General features: G+C 39.2%; 1 protein-coding gene across 1 annotated transcript in view; it reads right to left on the bottom strand.

Moving 5' to 3' along the window:
• GCLC (glutamate-cysteine ligase catalytic subunit) overlaps window positions 1-23,574 on the bottom strand; it is a 35,666-nt gene that overhangs the window by 5,745 nt on the left and 6,347 nt on the right. Inside the window, exons 2-12 of the mRNA XM_040059051.2 lie at window positions 16,383-16,495; window positions 15,381-15,563; window positions 12,719-12,832; window positions 11,907-11,965; window positions 11,679-11,815; window positions 5,996-6,070; window positions 5,037-5,153; window positions 4,070-4,208; window positions 3,442-3,554; window positions 2,678-2,770; window positions 1,845-1,949 (exon numbers count right to left, since the gene is read on the bottom strand). Coding sequence (XP_039914985.1) covers window positions 1,845-1,949; window positions 2,678-2,770; window positions 3,442-3,554; window positions 4,070-4,208; window positions 5,037-5,153; window positions 5,996-6,070; window positions 11,679-11,815; window positions 11,907-11,965; window positions 12,719-12,832; window positions 15,381-15,563; window positions 16,383-16,495 — 1,248 coding nt within the window. The remainder of the gene's footprint in view (window positions 1-1,844; window positions 1,950-2,677; window positions 2,771-3,441; window positions 3,555-4,069; window positions 4,209-5,036; window positions 5,154-5,995; window positions 6,071-11,678; window positions 11,816-11,906; window positions 11,966-12,718; window positions 12,833-15,380; window positions 15,564-16,382; window positions 16,496-23,574) is intronic.

Genomic DNA, 23,574 nt, shown 5'->3' with positions numbered 1-23,574 from the left:
AAGTTTTATTTTATTCTTCAGTGTCCAGGACAAACCCACCCACAAACAGATGACATTTTATGAAACTGGGTCTCCCCAGCAGAATAGGTAATGGTATCATGTTAGAACATGCCATGCTAATTTAAGTTTGGATGAAAACACAGGAACAATTACAATTAACAGGTTGCATCCCTTCTGGCAGATTTCTTTGCATATTTAGATGCAATTTAAATAAGTACAGAAGAAGAAAATTTCAATTTCCCTAGCTATAATTTGCTGCTTTTATTAACAAAATCATCGCTGTCTTTAGAAGAATTATCATTGTCTTAAACAAACTTTCAGATACAGCATTCAAATAAGTTTGTAAGGGAATTGTATTTATTCCATTCCCAAACATCTGTTAGATATTTAAACTTAAGACTGCTAGCAAAAAAACCTCCTAAGTTTCAGGGTTCTTGAAAGTCCTCCAAACTACAATGTTTGTTCTGCAAATGACATAAGCATTGCTCTGTCTTTCTGGATGGAAGGTTTTATCCAAGTTCTTTGGTTGGAAATTAACATCATACAGCTTTGGGACATTAGCCTTATATTGTCTTCAGAAAAAGAGATGTAATTTGCTGAATTCTTTGTCTGATCTTTAACTAAAGGCTGTACAAAATCTTTGCTTACTTCTTACCTTTCAAAGCTTTGTTTCTAACTCATTTTATATTATGAAACCTATTTACACAACAGGTTGTTTTGAAAGTTTGAAAGAACTCCAGTCCCAGCTGACAAGCGTTCAACTGCATTCAATCAGACAGCCAAGATTAGTGTGAGATTAGCCCCATAACCCCCTATTATTTTATTTGAAAGAGGCAGGCTTACCAATGGTTGTGCAATTCTGTGTTGCATTACCTGCCAAATTGCTTGGCAAGCTCAAGCAATTTTCAGTCCCTCAGCCCTCTAATTCTGTTCAGGTTCTTTCAGCACCTGATCTCTTTTTCACTCCTAACTAGTAGTTATAATTTTTGTGCTTTTGAGATACTCAAATAACAATGTAATTATGTAATCTAAATGCTAAATTGCTGCATTATTTCTGGAGTCTGAACTCCCTGACATCTCCTTTTAGAAGTCAGACCAAATCATATCATGTATGTTTGGTATAGTGTCAAAAGCCTTCTGCCCTACAAGATCTTTTTTAAAGTTACCTATAACATCACAGGAATATCCATCTAAAAAGGCATTTTTTGGTCAACTGCCTCAGAGAGAGGACACGCAAGGACAGTTTCAGACAAAACAGTTCAGCAGTTGTGAGGTCAAGATTATGGAAAAAGTACGTTTTGCATGGTTTGTCTAAACACAAGTCACAGTTGTGACAAGAATCAGCAGTATTTGTTTCCACTCAAATACTGTGTGACACTAACCACACTGAACTCCTCCTTTCCCTCCCCACTAGAAAATAAAACAGGCTAAGAGCATGAGACACAGGCAACATTCACGTTAAGATAAGTCTAAAGTTTTTATTTTGACTTCCACAGGTTATTTCCCCCGTGCATGTAAAATGGGGGAAACATACCCTTTCCCAGCCTCAAAACAGCCTTGTGACAATGGTATTTCTCAACATTTCTGCAGCAGTTAGACACTGCTAGGCATCACAGAAATTCCTACAGCATTTGTCTATGTTTAATTCCATGAGACAGCAGTAGAATATTTGCTCAATATTGTAGAGTTTAAATCAATTCAGAGTACTGGTACAGATGAGAACTGACTGGAAGATAAAAATGACTATTTTGTAAGTGGAGAAATAGTATTTCCTAGCTTGCAGGGGATAAAAATCAGACGATGCATTACATTTAGCTCTAACAGATCTGATCCTTCACACCTACCTTGGACAAAGGAATGAGAAAATCCAGTTTATATGACAGAATCACTCTGGTTAGCAATACCACAAACACAACATACGCAGAGTTTTCAAAGTCTGTTAACTGGACCTAGACATGGAAGGAGTAGAGATTCAATTACTTTAGTGGGAATGCACTCATGCAAGGACAGTCTGGAACAGTTTGACTCGGATGTTCATGTTGGTACTTGTGTTTACACACACTGAGGGGTGTGTGTACTCACTGAGGGGTGATACACACGTGCAATCACCAGCAGTGACTTCCAGTGCACAATGCACGCACACGCTTCAACAAACTCAACCCTGCAATTCAATGCAAAGCACACTTGTGTTTCAAAAGACTAATAACCTGCACCTTCAGGCTCTCTAATTACAGAAGTATAGTAGCTTTTAAATTTCCACTCTAAAAGGATTAAACTCAGAGAGCTTAGAAACAGACAGCTATAGAATAAAAGCACTTGTGAAAAAAACAAAACTGACAGTGGAATTGTTCAGTACCAGGAAATGTACTAGAGAAATACAGTCTCTAGAAGCTAAATGGGGCTTTGTTTACTGCTGCTTTAATACAAGCCTAATTCCTTTCTCCACCACCCCAAATCCATTAGCATGCGTTGATGTGCTGCAGTGGATTCCCCTGTCAGTTACATTCCCACAGCCCATGTCTGATTAAATACTGCTGTCCACTTCACTTGCATCTAGCAAATCAAAGGGGAGAAAACACAGCACAAGTAATAGGAGTTTGATACTGGATGGCAGAATGCCTGGTACTTTTCCACTTAAAAGGAAATGTGCTCTTGTACATACTGATGTCTTCCTTACCTCCATAGGTCTGAATTCTACTCTCCATCCAATATCTGAGTTTGGAGGTGGTGGCTTAAACCTCATTGTCTGCCAGTTTGTAGATTGGATATTCTGCAGAGCACATGAAATAATCTGTCACAATTCAGATACACATCACTCCATAATATAATCAAAGAAAAATAAGCAGATAACTAGAGTCCTAGTGTTTTACATGGAACAGCGTAGCAGGTTAGAGAAGTGGTTCGAAAGTAAGGGCTGTAACTTCCTAAAGCCCACAGTACAACTATCCATCCCAGGAGCAAATATGTTGTACTTTCTCATGCTGCTTTGGTTGAGTATTATGTACAAAACACTAAATGACTGGCATGCAGCTGACTTTATTTTTTCATGAGGGACTGACACATGCTAAACTAAAAAGGCCTAATATTACCACAGCTATTACCTCAAAAAGTTTTGAAAGAGATGTTTCTACATAAATAAAATACAAACCAGTTTCCAGGAAGCCTTAAAAATTGACAGTTCCACTTAACATTTATATACACAGCTATAATTTAGGCTCTTCATATTTTATTTGGTTTAAAGCATAAGCCATCACCTTCTAAATAAAAAACAAATAAATGAATATGCTCATAACTGCAAAGTCATATGCTAAAAAACTAGCTGAAGTGAAAAATTAATGAAAAAACATCTCAGCTAATACAGCCATGCTCCAATTAAATAGTATTATAAAAATAAGCAATTTTATATATTTATTTATTAAATTCCTCTAAATTAGACATAACCTCAAAATGGTCGGATTCATTTGCATCATCTAGATGTATTTTCTCCTCAAACAAAGTCAATGGGTCTCGAATGAACAAGTGTGCAATATGCTGTGCCAAAAGGTGATCAATACCTACAAAATGAAAATTCAAACAAACAACATATCAAAACAGGCTCTAGGAAATTATTTTTTTACAAGACTGAAAATGCTACCTACACTGCAATGCTACCTCAACTCACCACATCCTGTTAAAGTGATGACTTCAGGAAGGAAGGAAATGATTAAAAAGAGAAAAAAACCCAAAACCAAACAGGTTCTTGTTTGGAAATGGCAGCTGAATATTGGTGTGGCTGCCATTCTTCCTGGTTTCTGATGCATTCTGTGCCATGCTTCCCAAAGCAGTTCAGCTCCCTCCATAAAAATAAAACATTAATTCCAGCTTGAGAAACTCAGTTTGATGCATTAGGGACAGTTTCTGTTACAAATGAATCCTTTTTAAAGATCTCTCAAGACCACTCTGCACAGATACTGAGTAGGAGTCACTCTGAGTGCTGTACGATGTTTTTAACAAAGAAGAACAAAAACAAAATATCCCCACACTCTGCAAACATAATTCTTAACCTGCCCATAGTGAAACAAACACTTACCTTCCTTTATTAGGTGCTCGTAGATATCTTTGTCTATTGTCAAATCAATGTCATTGTATTTCGCACCACATTCAGATAGATAACTGTCTATGGAATCATATCTAGATTTACTGATGCGATAATGGTTGTTCTTCAGTGGCTATATAATTTAAGAATAAAATATTTTAACAGCTTGTTAACAATGTTACTTACATTTTGCTCACTAATGACACGTTGAGAATTATTATCCTATTTAAAAAACCCTACAACCTCAATTAAAATTATTAAACACATGAGTCTTAAATAGGCTCAATGTAAAGTGATTCTGAAACTACAGCTTTTTTGTTTGCAGACATTTATCTGAGCAAAACAACAGTCATTGACTGATTGACTAAAATTGACTATAATTCTCTAGAAGTAGAAATTTTTTCCTGATGTAATACACCATTATCCCCAAGTACCTGGAAATCATGAAACAAATACCAACAATTTCACCGTGTGCATGCTGTTAGAGATGCCCTTAAAATAGGTAGTTAAAGAAATATTTCAAGTAAATTTTAAAAATTATTTATTTTATGTAATTTTGTAAATGCCTTGAATGGAAATTCCTGCTTAGAGAAACTCTACAAGTTCTGACACCTGCCTCTCTTGATTTAGTTCTAGTTTATACTACTAAGCAGCACCCACTATTTAATCTAGTGCAATTATCGCCTTTTAGGCACAAGCATAAATTAGAAAGTTTCATCACAAGGGCCCTTTTCAGCCAGCTGTGGAAGACTGGGATTCCATACCTAATTAAAAATATGTATTTGTTAGCACAAACTGACCAACCGAGGTAAGTGTTTACACTACCTCTCCCGTAACTACCACGAAGACCATCACATTCCCTCACTAGGGATTGTGATGAGCACAAGTGGAATTTGATACTAAAGGAGATTTAACTCTTTTCCTGAAGAAACCCAGACACCTACGATGTAACATGGCTCACCTCTAGCCCTCTCTCCTCCCGCGTTCGATCATCCACAGAAGCAGAGATCACTCCCCAGCGACAGTCAATGTCAGACACGTAGCCCCTGTAGAATGGAGATGCAGCACTCAACGCCATCTAAAATGAAACAGCCCGCTATCAAAATAAAGGACAGGCCAAAGAACTGAAAGCAAAATACAACCCCACTGGAAAGGGTTCCAGAATACATATAGCCAAAGTCCATATAATCAAATATCCCAACGGCTACCTCCAAAAAATGGGGTCAAGGGTTAGCATTCATGAAGTGGCATCTGACACTCTCCAAATGTTTTACCTCTACAGATCAGCATCTAAGGAACACAAAAATGACACTGGCAGAAGCACTTGTGAGACAAATTAGCAAGTATTCTGCTTGCTCACATCCAAAGTTCACCTGGCAATCATTTAATTTTGTTTATTTTTGTTTGGCCAAGCACCTTAGTAACATAGCACACTCAGGGCAGGATCTACTCATCATCCAGACCAGACAGATACTTTATTTTCATAACTCCTGTTATAAAACAGTTGTTTATGTCAACATGCTTATATAAGGGACAGATTTAAACAGCTTAAGCTGAAACCCTCTGTAACACCAGAGGGTTTTCAATATCACAGTTGAAAATTTAAAAAATGTTTTAAGGAGCAAGCTTGCCTTGTTTTCATGAAAACTGCCCAAATCTATTTCTAAAGCTATTCAACAAGAGTCTCATGCATGTGGGAGTGAGAGCAAAGGGGAAGAAAAAGATAAGGCCAAGAAGGGAGAGATCTGTTTTGTGGTGTCATTTGCACATTAAATAGTTAACACAACTCACGTGACAACCTAGAAAGAGTCATCTCCCAGAGTACCCAATTTATGAGCTTGCAATTTGGGTATTATTTTTTTATATATGGTGGATTTTGCCACTAAGGAGGAGCTCACCTGACAGATGTCCATTACTTACCACAATGGGACAAATTGTAGCTAGCTGATCATAGAGATACCTTGCTTCGGAAATGCTGCAAGCCTGAAATGTAACCTGTTGGAAGACACGGTTATAGAAATTCGATAGTAACTGTATACAACAAGCACAGTCTTCCTAGATTGAAAAACAAGTATATAATAAAATTATTTATTTACTAAAAAATTTAGGGGTTTTTTTTTTTTTTTTAATGAGGGTTTTCCCCCTAAGTCTTGGACACATTTCTGGCCCACCCATAATAGCATTTATATTACAAGCTTCTTTCCATGCCATTTCTGTGCTCATTAAAAGATTTCAAACCATAATGCTTCTATGGTGAGGCTGAATACACAAACACCTGCCAGAATCAAAGAAAACTGAGTTAATATCTAGAACACACAGGGGTGAGTAATGCACCTTCAGGAAGTAAGCCAGGAACCTACTTACTTGGAACAACAGTCTGACTCTGTTATAGATTTAACATTTGCTTTATGTGACGCTAATCCTGTTTTAAAGAACATTTCAGGATGACTTTGATCCTGAAAAACTGTGGGGAAAAAAAGAATATCTGTGTGTCTACTGTAACTTTAATTAAAAAAAACCAAAAACTTCCAACTTTTTCTGTATTAGAGGCCATAACCCAGCAAAAAAACCGAAAAATAAATATTTGCAGAAGGTATTAATGCTTTAGAAGCCCTACCACAGATAGGCCACTGGAATAGATAACTCCTTTGTAATATTTTTGTGGAATTTACTCAGAGCAACATAAAACAGAAGACAGATTCCTAGTAGCAGATCTTACCCTCTAGACTACGCAAACCAACACTTTATGAATTTAAAAACTGCACCGAGTGATTAGTCTCAAAACTCCCTTTGCCTTAGCTGTTTATGTATTCACAGATCAGAGGAAAACTTAGATGAGAACATATCCCTGTACCACTATAACATTATGCAACACACTTCAGCTGTAAATCAACATCTCTGCTTGCTGTCCTAAAGAATTCCAGAATTGTACACAGGCTCTTCCAAGGACAGTAACTAGAGCGTCCCACAAAACACAAATGTTCTTCTCAGCTTGCCACTAAACCACACTGCACCTCAAGTAAGTAAGAATGTAAAAAAACCAACCAACAAATCCCTCCAAAACTCCTGAGTTCACTGGTGCCTCAGTGATGGATTTTTTGGGGGGGGTGTTGATGATGGTGGTATAGGGAAATATGGGCTTTGTTTGTGCTTGTTTTGTCTTTTTAAATCTTCATCCAATATTCATTAAAACATCCCAAATTAGAAAACAGTTGTGCTGTGGAGAAAATATTCCTTCTGTGTCTATCCTTCAAGTGGCTTGTTTTGTTTTTTCAGAAAAAAACAAAACAAAACAAGCAAACAAAACCCCAGCTGGTTAAAAGATTAATAATTATCTTGCAGAAAAACAGCAAAGTATGATTTCTCATCACTGATTTTAGACATTCAGCCCTAAGAAACCAGCCTTGAAGTGGGGGTGGGTTGACAGGACACCTACACTCATTCCCCAGACAGTGGTATTTGCCTCACCTTTCCTTTTATGTTTATTCCAAACCACATAAAATCTGAGAGTCAACGTGGTTTCTAGGCAAATGTCCCATTACAGAGGAAAAGGGCATGGAACTCTTCTCCAGAAGGGCTACAGGCACTGCCAGTGCAGGCCATCCCAGCTGAAGCTCAACAGGACATTGTTTTACCTCTGGAAGTGCATCAAACCAAGTTGAAGCTTGGTGTGCAGTATGCAAAAAAGGAACAAAACCCAAACCAACAAGACCACCCCCCAAACATGAAATGAAGTATATATACGACAAACTACCTTACAAAAATAGCTGGGCAATAAATGTTTTCTTCTAGTCAGTTATCAGGAATTATCAGAAACAGCTGCCAGCATTGTTTTCATTCTCCCTTTGATGATAACAGGACTACTGAGGTTGAATTTGGCCACTGATTACCAGAATGTGATAATAAAATGTAGCAGTATGCAATAGTAATATAGTACTCATTTAAAAAGGAGTTTAATAATGTTTTTAAACTTCATACAATGACTGAATAAGGCTGGATTTCTTTTATTTGTCTTAAGTAAGAGATGGTGTAAAACAAACCATGGCAAACGAACACCTTGTAAAACCACACAGTATTATGAAAACTTTACTATCTCATCCGATTCGCCCTAATTTGTCCTAGTGACAAGAAACCATATGTAGCACCTGTCAAGAACTTTTACTTATACAGCTTTTCTAGTTTCTCAAGCTCAAAGGGACTGCTTTTTATGAGGTTTTCTGTTCCTGCTACAAAACAAGAAATGCCTGGAGAATTTCCTTTAATCCCACAGAGTTAACACCAGGCTCTTCCTAGCTCTGCTTCAAAGACTGTGGTGGCAACAGGCACATTTTATCAAGAACGTGATCACCTAAGGTGTCTATCATGATTACCTAAGGTGTTAGTGCCCAGCATGAGAGAAACATTTAAAGCAAACAGAAAATGAAAGAATTAAAACACTCTTAATATTCAATGCCTGGATTTAAAGGGAAGATACTGTAAGATAGAAGTAACTCAGGCAAATTACTAAAAACCATAAAAAGTGGGCATGTTTATTGAAAGAAAACAGAATCAAAAATATCTTCCAGCACACAGTCAGAGAAGACAACTACCCACATGGATTTGTAAGTTTGTGGTACAAACAGTGAGAAGATAACTCCTTAGCAGACAGCGAAAAATATTTAAGAATGAGAAACTTTATACGGGAGTTAATGATGTTTGTAAGTGAAATAGAATTATACAAAAAGGCAGAAAGCTACTTATTTTTAATATTCCCACAATCTCTTGCCAATTCCTGCTTTTGCTGTTCTAAGGGTGCAGAAGGAAAAAACCACCCAAAATGAGTATCTAAAGAACCTCTCCCATTTCTACAAGACAGCTCAGTTTCCATCTCCAGTGCCCTTTGGTCATGCCTAAGATGACCAGAGTGGAGGATGACCTTTCACACTCAAAAAGTGCTGGAGTTTCAAGAGCAGGTGCTTGATCAAATGTGGTTTGACCAGTTCAAGAAACCCTCTCAGCAAGTCATCCAATTACATTTGAGTATTAGCAGAAAAAAACCCCATAATGCAAGCAAATAAACCTGATATATTGGATTGACCCTGGCTGGATGCCAGATATCCACCAAAGCCACTTAATCACTCCCTGCTTTTGCTGGACAGGGAAGAGAAAATGTAACAGAAGGCTCAAGGATCAAAGTAAGGCCATGGAGAGATTACAGAATCAGTGAAATTGGAAAAGACCTCTGAGATGACTGAGTCCAGCCTATGACTGAATATCACCTTGTCAACTAGACCATGGCACTGAATGCACAGCGATTATTTCCCTAAACATCTCCAGGTACAGTTACTCTACCATCTCCCTGGGCAGCCCATTCCAATATCTAATCACACCTTCTGTGAAGAATTTCTTCCTGATGTCCACCCTGAACCTCCCTTGGTGCAGCTTGAAGCCATTTCCTCTTGCTGGCTGCCTGAGAGAAGAGGCTGACTCCAACCTGGTTACACCCTCTTCTCAGGCAGCTGTAGAGAGCAATAAGGTTTCCCCTGAGCCTCCTTTTCTCCAGGCTAAACACCCCCAGCTCTCTCAGCTGCTCCTCACAGGACTTGTGCTCCAGACCCTTCCCCAGCTCCGTTGCCCTTCCCTGCACTCACTGCAGCCCCTCAATGTCTTTCTCACAGTGAGGGGCCCAGAACTGGTCCCAGCACTCCAGGTGTGGCCTCAGCAGTGCCGGGTACAGAGGGACAATCCCTGCCCTGGTCCTGCTGGCCACACTATTGCTGGGACAGCCAGGATGCCACTGGCCTTCCTGGCCACCTGGGCACACACTGCCTCATGATCAGCTGGATGTCAACCAGCACGCCCAGGTCTTCTTCCACCGGGCAGCTTTCCAGCCACTCTGTCCCCAGCCTGTAGCTCTGCATGGGCTTGTGGTGGCCAAAGTGCAGGACCCAGCCCTTCATCTTACTGAACCACACACAACTGGCCTTGTCCCATTGATCCAGCCTGTCCAGGTCCCCCTGCAGATCCTTCCTACTCTCCAGCAGATCAACACTAACCCAAGTTGGTGCAGTGGGGATCACTCACCAGTTACTGTCACAAGAAAAACATGCTTAACTTGGGGAAAATAACTGAATTTATTACAAGTCAAATCAGAGTAGAATAATGAGAAATAAAAACTAAACCTTAAAATCCACTTCACTCTCAAATTCTCTACTTCCTCCCCTCCCAGAAGTGCAAGAGAACAAGAAATGAGGGCTGTGGTCGGTTCATCACACATCGTCTCTGCTGCTCCTTCCCCCCCAGGGGGAGGATTCCTCACACTCTTGCTTCAGTGTGGGGTCCCTTCCCTGGGAACAGTCCTCCAATGAACACATTCACCGCTCCAACATGGCATCAGCTGGGATACTTAATTTTACTCCCGGTGGCTGGGTACAGTTCTGTGTTCTGGATTCAGTATGGGAATAATGTTGATACCAGACAGATGTTTTAGTTCTTGCTGAGCAGGGCTTACTCTAAATTAAGGACGTCTCAGTTTCCCATGTTCTGCCAGCAAGCAGGTGCACAGCTAGGACCTGAACTGGCCTCAGGGATGTCCCATACCATATGGCATCATGTTCAGTACATAAATTGGGAGAGTTGGTTGGGAGGGGGCAGTTGCTGCTCAGGGACAGGCTGAGCATTTGTCAGCAGATCGTGAGCAATTGTACTGCTGAGTACCACCTTCTTCTTGAGTTTTACTCCCCACTCTCTTATTTTCATTACCATTATTATTATATTTTATTACAATTATTAGGCTGTTTTTATCTCAACCCACAAGTCTCACCTTTTTCTGATTTGCCTCCTCATCAGGGCCAAGAGGGTATACGTGTGTGTAAGGGAGTGTGTAAGGGAGTAACAGCATGGTACTTTTTGCTGTCTAGGTTTAAACCACAACAGCCCTTCTCACGGGCTACACTTAATTAACTGCTCCAGCGTGAGTCCCTTCCACATGGCACAGTCTTTCAGGAACTGAGTGCTCCAGCATGGGTACTCCCTGGGGTAACAGGTCCTGCCTCCTTCAGGCATCCACCTATTTTGGTGTGGGGTCCTCCAGGGGCTGCAGGTGGATCTCTGCTCCAACGCCAACCTCCTGCCTCACCATGATCTTCACTGCAAGCTCCAGGGGAATCTCAGCTCTGTCACCTTGAACACCTCCTCCCCCTCCTTCTTCACTCATCTTGATGCCTGCAGAGCTGTTCCTCTCACATATTCTCATTCCCATCTCCACCTGCAATGTCACTGCACAGTTTTTCCACTCCTTCTTATTTTATGTATTTCAGAGGTGCTACCACTGTCATTGCCTTTGTTGGACATGGGAGAAGCTTCCTACTCATGGGAGAAACACCTTCTCACAGCAGCCACCCCTGCAGCCCCTCTGCTAGCAAAACCTGGCCACAGAACCCCGATATATTTGGATTTTGAGACTAAAATACCAGACATACTACTTGTTCTTTTATCTCCCCTCTTGCCACACTGATATACCATGCATCAGTTGAACAAAGTGGAAGTAGACATAAGAAAAAGAAAAGGGAAGGGTTTAGAAGAGACAATGTGCACTAACATCTTGAAAGCAGATGCATTTTACCTGGAGACAACAGTTTCCCATTCCAAAACCCATAGCATCCATATATATGTAGTCTGGCTTAGCTGCCTTTGCTGCTTCTCCGTCATCATTAGGAAACGTTTCAATAAAAGGTGATGGCGTGTTCTTATCTTTAAATACTGTGCGGAAAACACAGGCACTCAGTAACTCAGAGCATGAGACCAAACAATTATTTTGAAAAAGAACAAAGATAAGACTGAATTTACTCACTTGGTACATTTATCACAACCTTCTCTCCTCTTCGGTGTCGAATGTTTCTGGTCAGTGTACTACAACAAAAGAAAAAGTTTTTTGAATTATATGAAATTTTCTCTTTATGCAAATATTTTTGCAGCTACTTTCTCAACAATTTTTAGGGTTTCAGAATGTCAACTTTCTATTTATTTTGAGCACTCTCCTTCAGGATGGTTCTTTCCCTAGTTTTAAGATAGACTGTAAAAGATACAACACTGAATTTTTCTTCAGTAAGTCAAGTCTTATTTTGATGGACTTCACAGAACTATACTGATAAAGCAGTCAGAAGCGAAAGAATACATTCCTGAAGAATATAAGGCCAAGTTAAAAAGTATGCTTAGCGTTTAAGCAGAATGATTTTCACTGTCCAAAGTCTTACTTTACAGTAAGAAGTACATCATCCATTTCAGAGTAACTAGGGCAAGCTACTGAGTAGAGATGTCTCTGTGACATACCTAAGCAAGAGCTAGATTAACCATGATGGAAGCATTTAGACACAAGATTTCAAGACGGAAACAATTTTGCAGTAGCAAAATCAACATTTTTTTTGTCCCATAACAGTGTGAACTATTATATAAAGTTCCTTTAACTAAACAATTAATTTTCTTAAGACACTTCGAAAAGGAAATACATGCCATCACAACCATTTCTGTTCAAGTCCTTGTGATACCTGCGGCAACCAGATACAGTGCTCTTTATTCCAGTAATGGAAAGAATTTGCAGATATGTCTGTGATATTTCGGTAGAGAAAAAATATTCAACTTCTCAAATTTCCCAAATATTCTTACCTAAATCTAGGATGTTTGTTGATGGCTTCATCTGGAAAAAAGAGGGATTTTGAAGCTCCTCCTTCTACTGGTGTTGGCTTATATTCTGGCAGTGTAAACCCAGGACACCCTAACCTATGTAACAACAATGAGATCCAAAGCTGTAATGAAAACAGACTGTGATTTTAGAACGGTCAGATGATCAGAGATTAGGACTCTAGTAGACAACCGGCCAACAACCACCTTCAACAGTGATTACCACAGCCTTTTTTTTTTAAAAAAAAAGAAACCCCACTAGTCTATCATTAGACAGCAAACATGGACATTTTCAGTGGCTGAAGCAGGAAACTTCAGTATTATGTCGGGTACACACACATTTTAGTGTGTTAGTGCTTGTTATTAATAACTGACATGCAGCAGAATTCCACGCTTCAAAGTCTATCTCGAGCATACAGGTTGACTGCCAAAGTAATTTACCCAGCCCTACTCTTAACAATCGACCCCTTTTAAAATATATGCTTAACCAACTGTAAGAATTAGAGGTAGTTTCAAGTGGTACATATATATAACACTTCCAGAACTACGAAAATCCCTATGAGACAAATGTCATAAGCAAAGAAAAACTGCAGCTATTAGGTGTAAAATGCTGAGAGATATGCAAACTAATCAGAATAGACCTCTCCCCTTTGGGAAACTCCGTGTTAAGTTTCAGAGTCACCTGAAACAAGAATAAGCTCTCGGTACAGCTGAGACAAAGGAACATTTGACAAGATCGAGGTAAAGTAGAAGATTAGTTTCTCCACACTGCACAGTAAAAAGGGCAAAGATTGTGCTGAAAGGCTCTAGTATTTGCATGGTTTAAAAAAGATCGCTGATAAAATTGCAAAGAAACTACTCAAAATATCAGGAAACACTTCCGAGAATATTATTTATGTTCAATATTGTTTCTTCTTCCTGGTTTCAGTAAGTTGTCCTACAACTTGAAAAGCCAGTTTCATCACTTACCTAGGTGCTACATTGTAAACTGAATCCCTCCAGTCCTCAAGAAAGAAAATTTTTTGGTCCAGCAGTGAGGGCTCACAAATTTAGGAACCAGGGACACTCATTCAGTATCTAAGCTAGAATATTTTAGTATTTAAGCATTTTCAAATTGTTCACTTTTGACTGAATTATTTTGTAATTTCAACAAGCTTACTTCTTTACTTTTCTTCTGTCAGCACTCTAACAAGTTTTTTTGCTTTCTCAAATGCACAGATTTTATTATATACACATGTACATGTCCAGATGCACACAGGCATATGTATTATGTGGCAAAAAAACTTCAATCCCATGAAACCTCAGAAATTCATGTTAGCAAGACTCCAGTCAAACCAACAAAGACTTGAATGGCAAGACAGCAAAGGGCAGAAGTAATAAACTAAATTAGGCTAGCCTAGGGAGAGCAATCTCTGAGGGATTAAAGTATGTTTGGACTGACCCATAAATCATTAACAAACTACATTTTATTATTTACTGGCTTTCACTAAGTCCAATTTACTGCTCCTACAGCAATGTAAAAAGTATTTATCTCTATCTACAATGGGATGAAGAACTCCTCACCCTTTATTCCCTGCAAGACCGGGTCCAAAACATTTGTATGCAAAACTTACTAAACGACGTAATGCACCTGTCAGGTTGCAGGGGAAAAAAGCCCAATTCTCTAATACAACTACTTAACCACTGGACTTTAAATAAACTCTTATTAAATCTAGTATAACTCTAATAAAGTGAAAGTGAATTTTATCAACAGTGTTCTTAAAACAGCATTCATGGGGTATTATGCCGATATTTTGGCACCCCTGCTGCTAAAGCATATTTTGTACTCTTCCTCCTCTCAGCAAGAATTCTGGGCTATTGCATTCCGTACTAGACAAGAAACTAGCTAGGAAGGCCAGCCACTTCTCTTCTACTACAGACCAACTTTTTTATCATTATAAGCATAACTATCTTCATTCACTTCACTGACCAGGCTAGGTGGATCAAATCTAATAAATCTCTGCCTAGAATTTTATTTCAAAGGAATGTCACAAAATACAGTTTCTCCTAAATAATTTACTTCATCCTAAATTTAACATCTTCAAGAATTCCTTTACAACAATAAAAAGGATGAAATCTATCCTTTGTCAGGGTATTATTAACCCAGGAGAGATGCTCTCCTTTCTAGATTGAGTAAGCAGAGTATTGTATAATAGAAGTACTAAGTCCAGGTGCCACAAACTACCAGAAGCTTGCATTTACTTTAGTGAAAAGTAGTATTAAAACCAGATGGGGTTAGCCATGTTTTGCAAAATTACTACTTATAAAAATCATAGTATGCAAAATAGGTAAAGAGAAACCTTTTCTATGTAATTTTCTGTATCAACTCAAGGTGGTAGATTACTCTAGACTTAATACTTCATGTTACAAATATTCAGTATTGTCTCCTAATACAAAATCATCACAGGTTAGCAGTAACCTAAAAATGTAAAAGATGCCTGTTTGCTTGTCTCATTGCAATAAAAATTTCAAGAAAAAAAAAAAATGACTGGAACATCAACCCAAAATACTTTAACAAAATAGTATTTTTCTCTATTTCATTTAGCTCTATGCAATATGGAGAAAAAGTGTGTAAGGAGAACAGAGAACACTTCCACAACCTTCTCACCTTGGAAATGATGTCACTGTGCAAACAGCCTCATTTTCTTTGAGTATAGAAGCAGCCTCTTGCCGTCTTTTCCTCATGTTGTCTTGCACAGTGTTGAATTCAGACATAGTTCCCCCATATGGCTGCCCAGGTGTTCCTTCAATCATGTAACTTCCATATTCTGGTCTCCAAAGTGTTGGGTGACTATAATAAAATAAGAGCCACATTTAAATATTTCTGCAACTTCAAAACAGATGAATTATTTGTGAGAATTTCAGAAATTAATACCACATGCAAGAAGAATCTCCTATATTTAAATATCTGGCAGAGGAACACAATGTACCTTCCAACGTACCTCAGCATCAGGAAGTGGTGAAAAGAAAGCAAAGTGCAGTCTGGCAGTAATAGTGCTGCTGTGTAGTACAGTAGGTAGGATTTGCCTATACCAAACTGCAGTCACACTTAGCATCTGTCTCAAGCTTTGTTTCTTGGGGTTTTAACCAGAACCAGAAAATACAGATCACTGCTGTTTTTCCATAGGAGACGATAGGGAAAAACTTCCCTACCATTCTTACACCTACGCTTCTGGTTCATTCAAAAATGGGAGGATGCTCCTACAGACAACAGGCTTCCCCTATACAGCCCTCGCTCCTGTAGTCAAGAGATACAGGAGCAAGTACACACACACATACGTACTTTATGGGACATGGATTACTGCATATACACAGACACAAAATCAGAGCAAGACAAAACAAGCACCCAAACTGCAACTTCTGTGGCTCACCATCACATCCTCCTTTATTTTCAAAGCATAATACAAAAAGTGCATGGACTGCCTGCAAGTGTGCTCAAAATTTTTCATTTCCTGAACCCCATATTTATCTGAAAACATCAGTATCTGTGGTTTACAGTTTTACCAATAGTAGACTTGAATGCTAAGCCAGGTTAACAAAATTTTGCACAGTATCATAACAGCAGTATTAAAAAAAAAAGAAAGAAGAGAAACTGGAAACAGCTACTCACTTGGGGTTTACCTTTTCCCCCTTGTCTTGCAGTGTTTGAACAACTTCTTCACCACAGAGTATCAAACGCACTTTCTTATTTTCATGGTCGAATTTTACCAACATATATTCCACCTTGTAAATAACAAAAACAAAACTAACAGTAAAGTTTTATTCAGACACAGACACATTGGCATGCAATTTTAAGCATCAAGTAAAAAAAAGATATGACACACTGAACTTTACGAAAGTTCAAAAGCATTACTAACTATGAATGCAGTAAGCGGCACTGGCAAAGATGGCTGCAGGCTTATTTCATCTGAAATAAAGACTTGAAATTAATTTTCCGCCATTTCTACTTGCAGACGCATCACAAAAAAACCCCCCTGAATTTGTAATTGCCTCTGCATTATTTCTAGACAAGAAAGAATTAAAATCCCATGCAAGCTATATGCATCCCACAAACATTTCACTGTTGCCCCATCAGTTACAGTCTCTTCTGCTGACAGAAAAAAACCCAAACAAACAAAAAAACCCCCACCAAAAGTTATTCTACAAGACATCCATTTACACCCATCACTTGTTGGAGCTATTAAAGACTAGTACTGTGTCTCATTTACACCACAGAAAGCCCACAGCTGTTGGTGACAGCATCAGTTCTGTCATTATGACACTCCAGCTCTTGGTATAGGACAGTGGTTTTCACCCCCGTTTGATTTAGCTTTGCTGCCACATTTTCTTCTCCTTCTGCCCAACAGTGTACCTTGTCCCCAGAGCTCTCCTCCTGTCCCTGCACCAAGCTGCAACCCATATTAGATCAAACAAGCCACTCATGACAGCACTGCTGCATCCCAGCTCTAGAGAATACGTTCCCCTAATTGACATCTGAAAGCAGCCAAACCTGGAACAACCTCATCTCATACTTCCTGATCTCCATGCACACTTGCTGTCAAAACTCGCTGAAGACTTTTATGCAACTCAGCACAGCAACCTAACAGCTGCTTGGACCTTGTAGCCCTTCAATACTTAATGGATACACTCTGCTTGCTAATACCTCCAGGTCAGAGGATGCTTAGCAATGTTCTGGGAAATGTAAAAGACAAACCTGCCCCCAGGTGTGGTGTGTTGCCTACCACGTAAAAACAGAAGCCACACATGGAAATGCATTACCAGGGCACTGGCTTTCAAACCCCAGCTGGACCAGTGGTGACCGGCAGTGCCTTTTTTGGAGGCTCTTGGACCACTGCCCCCAAGACTTCCAAAAATCATCAGCTTATAGTTAAAAATTCAGATTGCAATTTCACAGCTAGACCTGTTAGAGATGCACTGTGCTCCTCAGTTTCATTTTCCAAATGTCCTAGGGTAACTTAATGATGCTTGTATCCCCAATCGTCTGTTCTGTTTGTGCTGTATATTGAGTCCTGTGCCTTTAAGACTGGTTCTAAGAGCAAGGAGAAGCACGGAGTTTGTTTTGAGAAAACTGCCTGACTCCTCCACATTCTGCTGCGGACAGCGTGTTCGGCGGAGGCTTGGAGAGACTGCAGGACAGAGATCTTTTTTTTTTTGCTTTTAGTTAGTTTCAGCTAGCTAGGGCAGAGAAGTTCCCTGGACTGTTTTTTTTTCCTTTTTCTTGGAACTGTTTAAACCTGCTCTGGACTGAAAACCCAGGGGAGCACTGGGGGCTGCACCTGCGGCCCACCGGGGCCTGGAGCTCGGCATTTTCCAGCAGCGCCGGAGGGACTGGGACTGAGGAGAGACTGAGAGAGAGCTGAGCTACACCCACGGCAAGGACTTTCTCAGTTTGCCATCTCACTTCAGAAGGAGAGGTTTTATTGTTTCATATTATTCATTCTTTATACTTGTATGCACTTCATTTGTTTAGTAAAATAGTTTTTTCCACTTTTCTCCAAAGAGGTTTTTTTTTACCGGACCGGTTGGAGGGAGGGGCTACTTGGGCTTGCTTCCTTAGAGGGACCCTCTACAGGGGTTTTCTCCCAAATTTGTCCCAAACCAGGATATGGCTCTATGTCTAGAGCCATATCCCTCTGTATCTAACAAATGTGACTGCTCCAGTCCCAGGAGTTGAGATTCATGCAAGATGCTCATGCTAAAGTTGCAGCATACCAACTCACGGCAATTTCTATTTTGTACAGAAGTCTGATAAAAACAGGAAAACAACTGCCAAAAGACAGAACCTGTGCCATGTTTTACAGCACACTGTAAGTAGATTTGTGGTCTTCATGTTCTTTGGTTGTTTCAGTGTCCATGGAAGAGTTACTGCTTACTACTGTGACAAAAATTACAATCCTTAGTTGGTATTTGTGATTAAATCACAAGCAGTATTATCCAAGAGTGTTTGTAATTCTACAAAATCTGATCAGAGACAAACTCTGGAGGGACTCATCCAGCAATTATACACATCTGCTGTATGTTTTCTAAGATCAAATTTTAATTTCCTGAAGAAAAAAATAATGATTTCTAGTTTCTGTGCAGATCACACTTTCTTGCATGGTATATCTTGGCAATTATGCCAAATAATGTGCATCATGCCACAATAATCTACTTGTGATAACTACAGACTATATTAAATCAGAACACAGTTGAGCACTGATTTAATTACAGCCCAGAACCAGTCTCTCCAGTGTCACTTGACCTCAAATATTGGAAAGAAAAAGGGACTTTCAGTTTCATACCACATTCAATATGATCTCTTGCTTTGTAAAATTATCATTCTCACTAGAAGCTGGCCTAATCTAGAGGGGATATGTGACTCCACTGGTGTGAGTCATTCAGATGGACACAGAATGGGCATCAAGCTCGCCACATGCCTGGCCTCACCCCACAGTGTCTGTGGGAGAGGGTAGCAAAAGAGAGGGCACAGGAACTGCAGGTGCTGTCAAGACCCAAAGTTGAACATTTGTCCACTTTTACATGAGTATGCTACTGTGATTAGCCTCCTGTCCTAGAAATCCCACTCCAAATGTAGCTGTAATGAGCTGGTGGGGAGAACACTGTATTCCTCTACAAACCAAATTGCAAGTTAAAAAAAAACCAAACAAGCCAAAAGTGTAAAGAAACACTAAGTCAAGAAAGCAAATCCAAAGAAATCAAAATGTTTCATATTTCAAGTACAGTAGTGAATATATTGCAATTATGCATCTAGCTTTTGAAACAATTATTACTTTTGCCTGCAGAAACGTTGACTAAATCTTCAAAGCTGTTTTAACGCACAGATAATCTGCCATTAATTTTAATGAGAAAAGAAAAAAACTTCAGATGGCTGCCAACAGTTCCAAGTAACCCACAGAGTATCTTGACAACAGAGGGACTGACTGAATGGGCATCCTTAAAGAATGTAATTTAGGCTCATCAAAAGATTTAGCCTACAGCTACAAAGAAAGAAACAAATTCAGAATACACATTTTTACATTCAACTTCAGGTCATCACTCACAGACTTCTCACATGTTTTTTATCCACAACAAAGTTCAGAGAAACATAGCCAAGCTGAGAGAATCAGCGTGCCTGGCAGAGATTCTAGTCCAAATATGAGGGGCTTCACCAAACATCCATAATTCATTATTTTGCTGAGCTCTTTAGAGTTCAATTTTCTCTATAATTTTAACTAGGCTCCTTAGCAAGAAGCAAAATACACATCAGATCAAACTGTTGATGCAGATGGCTGCAGATCAGTAGCCTTGCTTAGAGCCAGCAAGGACAATGCACCCTAGCCTATCATTGAACCTTTATACCATTTATACATTTTAGCAAAGAAATCACAGTTCACTGACTACAAGTTACATCTTATTAATTCTACCTTCTGTTGGTTAAATGATTCTCTTGCTCCTCCTGCTAGTCAGTCTGCATGCTCAGTACTTCTCTTGAATTGGTGGGTTTCTTGAGTCAGCAGACCATGGTGGTGGGAATGTCTCCCTGTCAGAATTACCTTTTACCCAGTTGGAACTGATCTCTCCACACTTGCTGAGTTGGCTTTCTTAGTTTCTTACTGATCTTGGGAGTTTTGCCAAATGTCCTTGTGGCCTGAAAATTCCGTGTCCTTTGTGCCTACTATCAGTAGTATATCCTTCTCCCCAAGCTTTCCTAACCTCTACCCCTAGACCTAAGATCACTGTAGCATGTTAAGCCCCAAACCTCAACACGGCCATTCTACCGACAAGTAATTTATCTTTTTAACACCTGGATAGCCACATATCATCTTCCAAATACCTGCTTTGGTAGTGGTCTGCTTCCCAATAAGAAAATCCACCCTTGGACACTCAATTTAACACCATCATGCTACTCACACAGGGAACAAAACCTATCTAATAGATGAGAGTAAAGCCTCTGCTGTAGCATTAAACATTAAAATGCTTTTAATATTCAAAATATTTGCCACGAGGTACTTCTGCCTATGAAAACACTGGTAAGCGCAGAGTCTGGACCTTAGTAAGCTCAGAAGCAAGGTGCCAAGGTTATAAAATAGAAGAAAATAGTTTAGAAGAATGATTTGAAGAGAAGTTTTGGATTGTTTTCTTTTTTTTAAGAGAAAAGCAATGAAAAAAGCATTGCTTCATGCTTTCTACATGTGAAAAACAGTACCTGCATTAGCCTTGTACCACACTCCTGACCATCCATATCAGCTGTGGATAACCCATCCCTGGAAGTGATCAAGGCCAGTTTGGATAGGGCTTTGAGCAGCCCGGTGTAATGGAAGATGTCCTTGCCCAGGGCATGGAGTTTGACAAGATGATTTCCAAAGATCCCTTACAACACAAATCATTCTGTGATTCTAAATAAACCTGATCATAGGTGACTCATGGACCACTCCTGTTTCTCAAGGACAATCTTAATGACAGCTTCTTTCTCGTTCCACTGGATATAGCTATTGCCACACACACCTGGAACATTTGTTAGCAATCTCTTCATATGAACCTTCTTTCAGCTTTAAGGGAAATTGAAAATTTTCCCTGAACACCCAATGAGGTCTCATGGGTATTGTTTATTGTGAATAAAAGCCACTACCAACATTTAAGTATTTTCATGCAGTTTGCTTCATATACTTACGTATGCAGTAGAAAACACCCTTTTCACTAGTTATTAAGCTCATTTATGGAAAAAACAGTAGTTCTTCCATATATTTATTCATCAGTCAACGCATCATTAAAATACTATTATCATTAAATGACAGTCTTGAGGAGAACAAAGTTTTAATAATCTGACTGTTCATTAAAGAACCTCTGCCACAAATTTTCAGCGTTAGATGGAAAAAGCAGATTATTTTCTGTAGGTACAAATACTTCTGCTAGATGTAGAATATAATACCCAAGGTGGGTTTTTTGATGCAGTTATCTTTTAACTACTGATGTGATAAAGTATGGAGCCACAAAAAAACCCCACTAGCTGCTAATGTACCTTTAATGAAAGCTTTACTGTCTTATAAGAAGTCTAATGCCTGAGGGAGCAAATTTCAGAGAAAAACAAGTCTGGAAGTGCCACAGAGGCTGGTTACCCTTTTTCTAGCTAGCAAGCCCCCAAACTGCGTACTGGCACGAGGCAAGGCATTTCCACACTCATGAGATTACCATGGATGTTCTCTGCCACAGAAATCGTTTCAAAAATCTGCAACAGGAGAACCAAGATTAAAATGTAATTCCCAAAATGCTGAATTTTGATCAAGCAGATTGGAAGTGCCATCACCAGCTCTAAACACAACCAATTCACAAAAAGCCTGTTCCAGAAACAAAACTCATGTTTTACATTACATTGACAACAATGAAAAAATTAAGAACTTCTAGGGCACATTAAATATTATCATAGACAAAACAATGAAGATGCAGAGGCTCTCATCTCAGTCAACACAGCCAGCCCCAGCTAAAGCGCTCTTGCCTGTTCCCCCTCCATGTGACAACATCAGGGCTGCAGATTTTTTTGTGCATGACACAATGTGACAAGAGAAACTTCTGCACACACCACAAAACAGGAAGCTGCATTATTGAAAATTAAAATTGAGAAGTTATAACCATTTGCATGATTCGAAAGAAATAAGATGTGGAGCATTACAGAAAGAAGTGTCATCTTTGACTTCTGTACTATTTAACACCTGAGGCTGATATTATTAAAAAGATTAGGATCATGTTAACTTTAGCTTTCTGCAGTCAAGAAAACTTTATTTATTTATTCACCTGTGAAACAAAATGCTGCAAATTTCTAATTCACCTTTTGCATCAGAAAGAAAAAAAAACTGGAACAACCGAATATGCAACATCAACAATAAAATCTTTCTTGTACCCATCCTTCCTGATACTGTTAACTAAAATAAGGCATCTGCACAGCAAGAAGAGGTCCTGAGGGAAAATAGGAATTACAACAGAAAATATCCCATGATAAAACCCACAACAATCTATTTGATATCCACAGAAGGAGATACACTATGAACAGAATATTTTGTTGTCAGAAATATACAAACAGTAGGTAATTTAAGCTTCCCTTATTAAAATCTGAGATTGGTAAGGAGGAAATCAATGTTTACTATGGGCACAGGTCAATAGCTATGACCAAGTGCAGCTTGCTTTGGGGGAAAAAAAAAAAACTCCTAAAAAACCCCAAAACAAACAAACCTAAAAAAACCCAACCAACCACACACACACACAACCCTAAATAAAAATCCAAACAAAATTCCACACAACAGAAACCCCCAAAATTTCCAAATTGGTTTTCATTGATTACAAAATTTAATTTTCAAATAGCATCTTAGTATGAACTACAGTAAGTCCTGCATATCACATACACAGTGCATCTGGCAGTACAGGTCTCAGGTAGGTCACTGGTGTTGCACTACAACCTATATACATGTTATCACCCAGCCACTGAAAGAGCTGAGCAAAGGGAGATGAAGCAAAATTATCAGCCATCATGGTGTTAGCACACTGTGCATGTTTTGAGAGCTAAAGGGTTTAGTTTATGTTTTCCCTGATGCCAGGATTAAAACCAGGCAGAAAAAGTAGTTTCATGGCAGGCAAAGTATCCAGGGAAGGAATGAAAATGAAGACTCTTTAAGGACACCTATTTTGCTCAAGTCAAGATTTAAAGAGTTATATTTCTGTGCATTAGTGTATTCCTTTTAGATGTTGCATAAATACACATGTATGGCTGTCAAGCAGCATAAGCTGATGCACTAACATACCATCAGATCCAGCCCCATAAATGCCACTATTTG

The sequence above is a fragment of the Hirundo rustica genome, chromosome 3 (assembly GCF_015227805.2).
Source record: "Hirundo rustica isolate bHirRus1 chromosome 3, bHirRus1.pri.v3, whole genome shotgun sequence".
Lineage (NCBI taxonomy): Eukaryota > Metazoa > Chordata > Aves > Passeriformes > Hirundinidae > Hirundo > Hirundo rustica.
The sequence above is the reverse complement of the archived record's forward strand: the minus strand, read 5'-3'. Positions and strand labels throughout refer to the sequence as shown.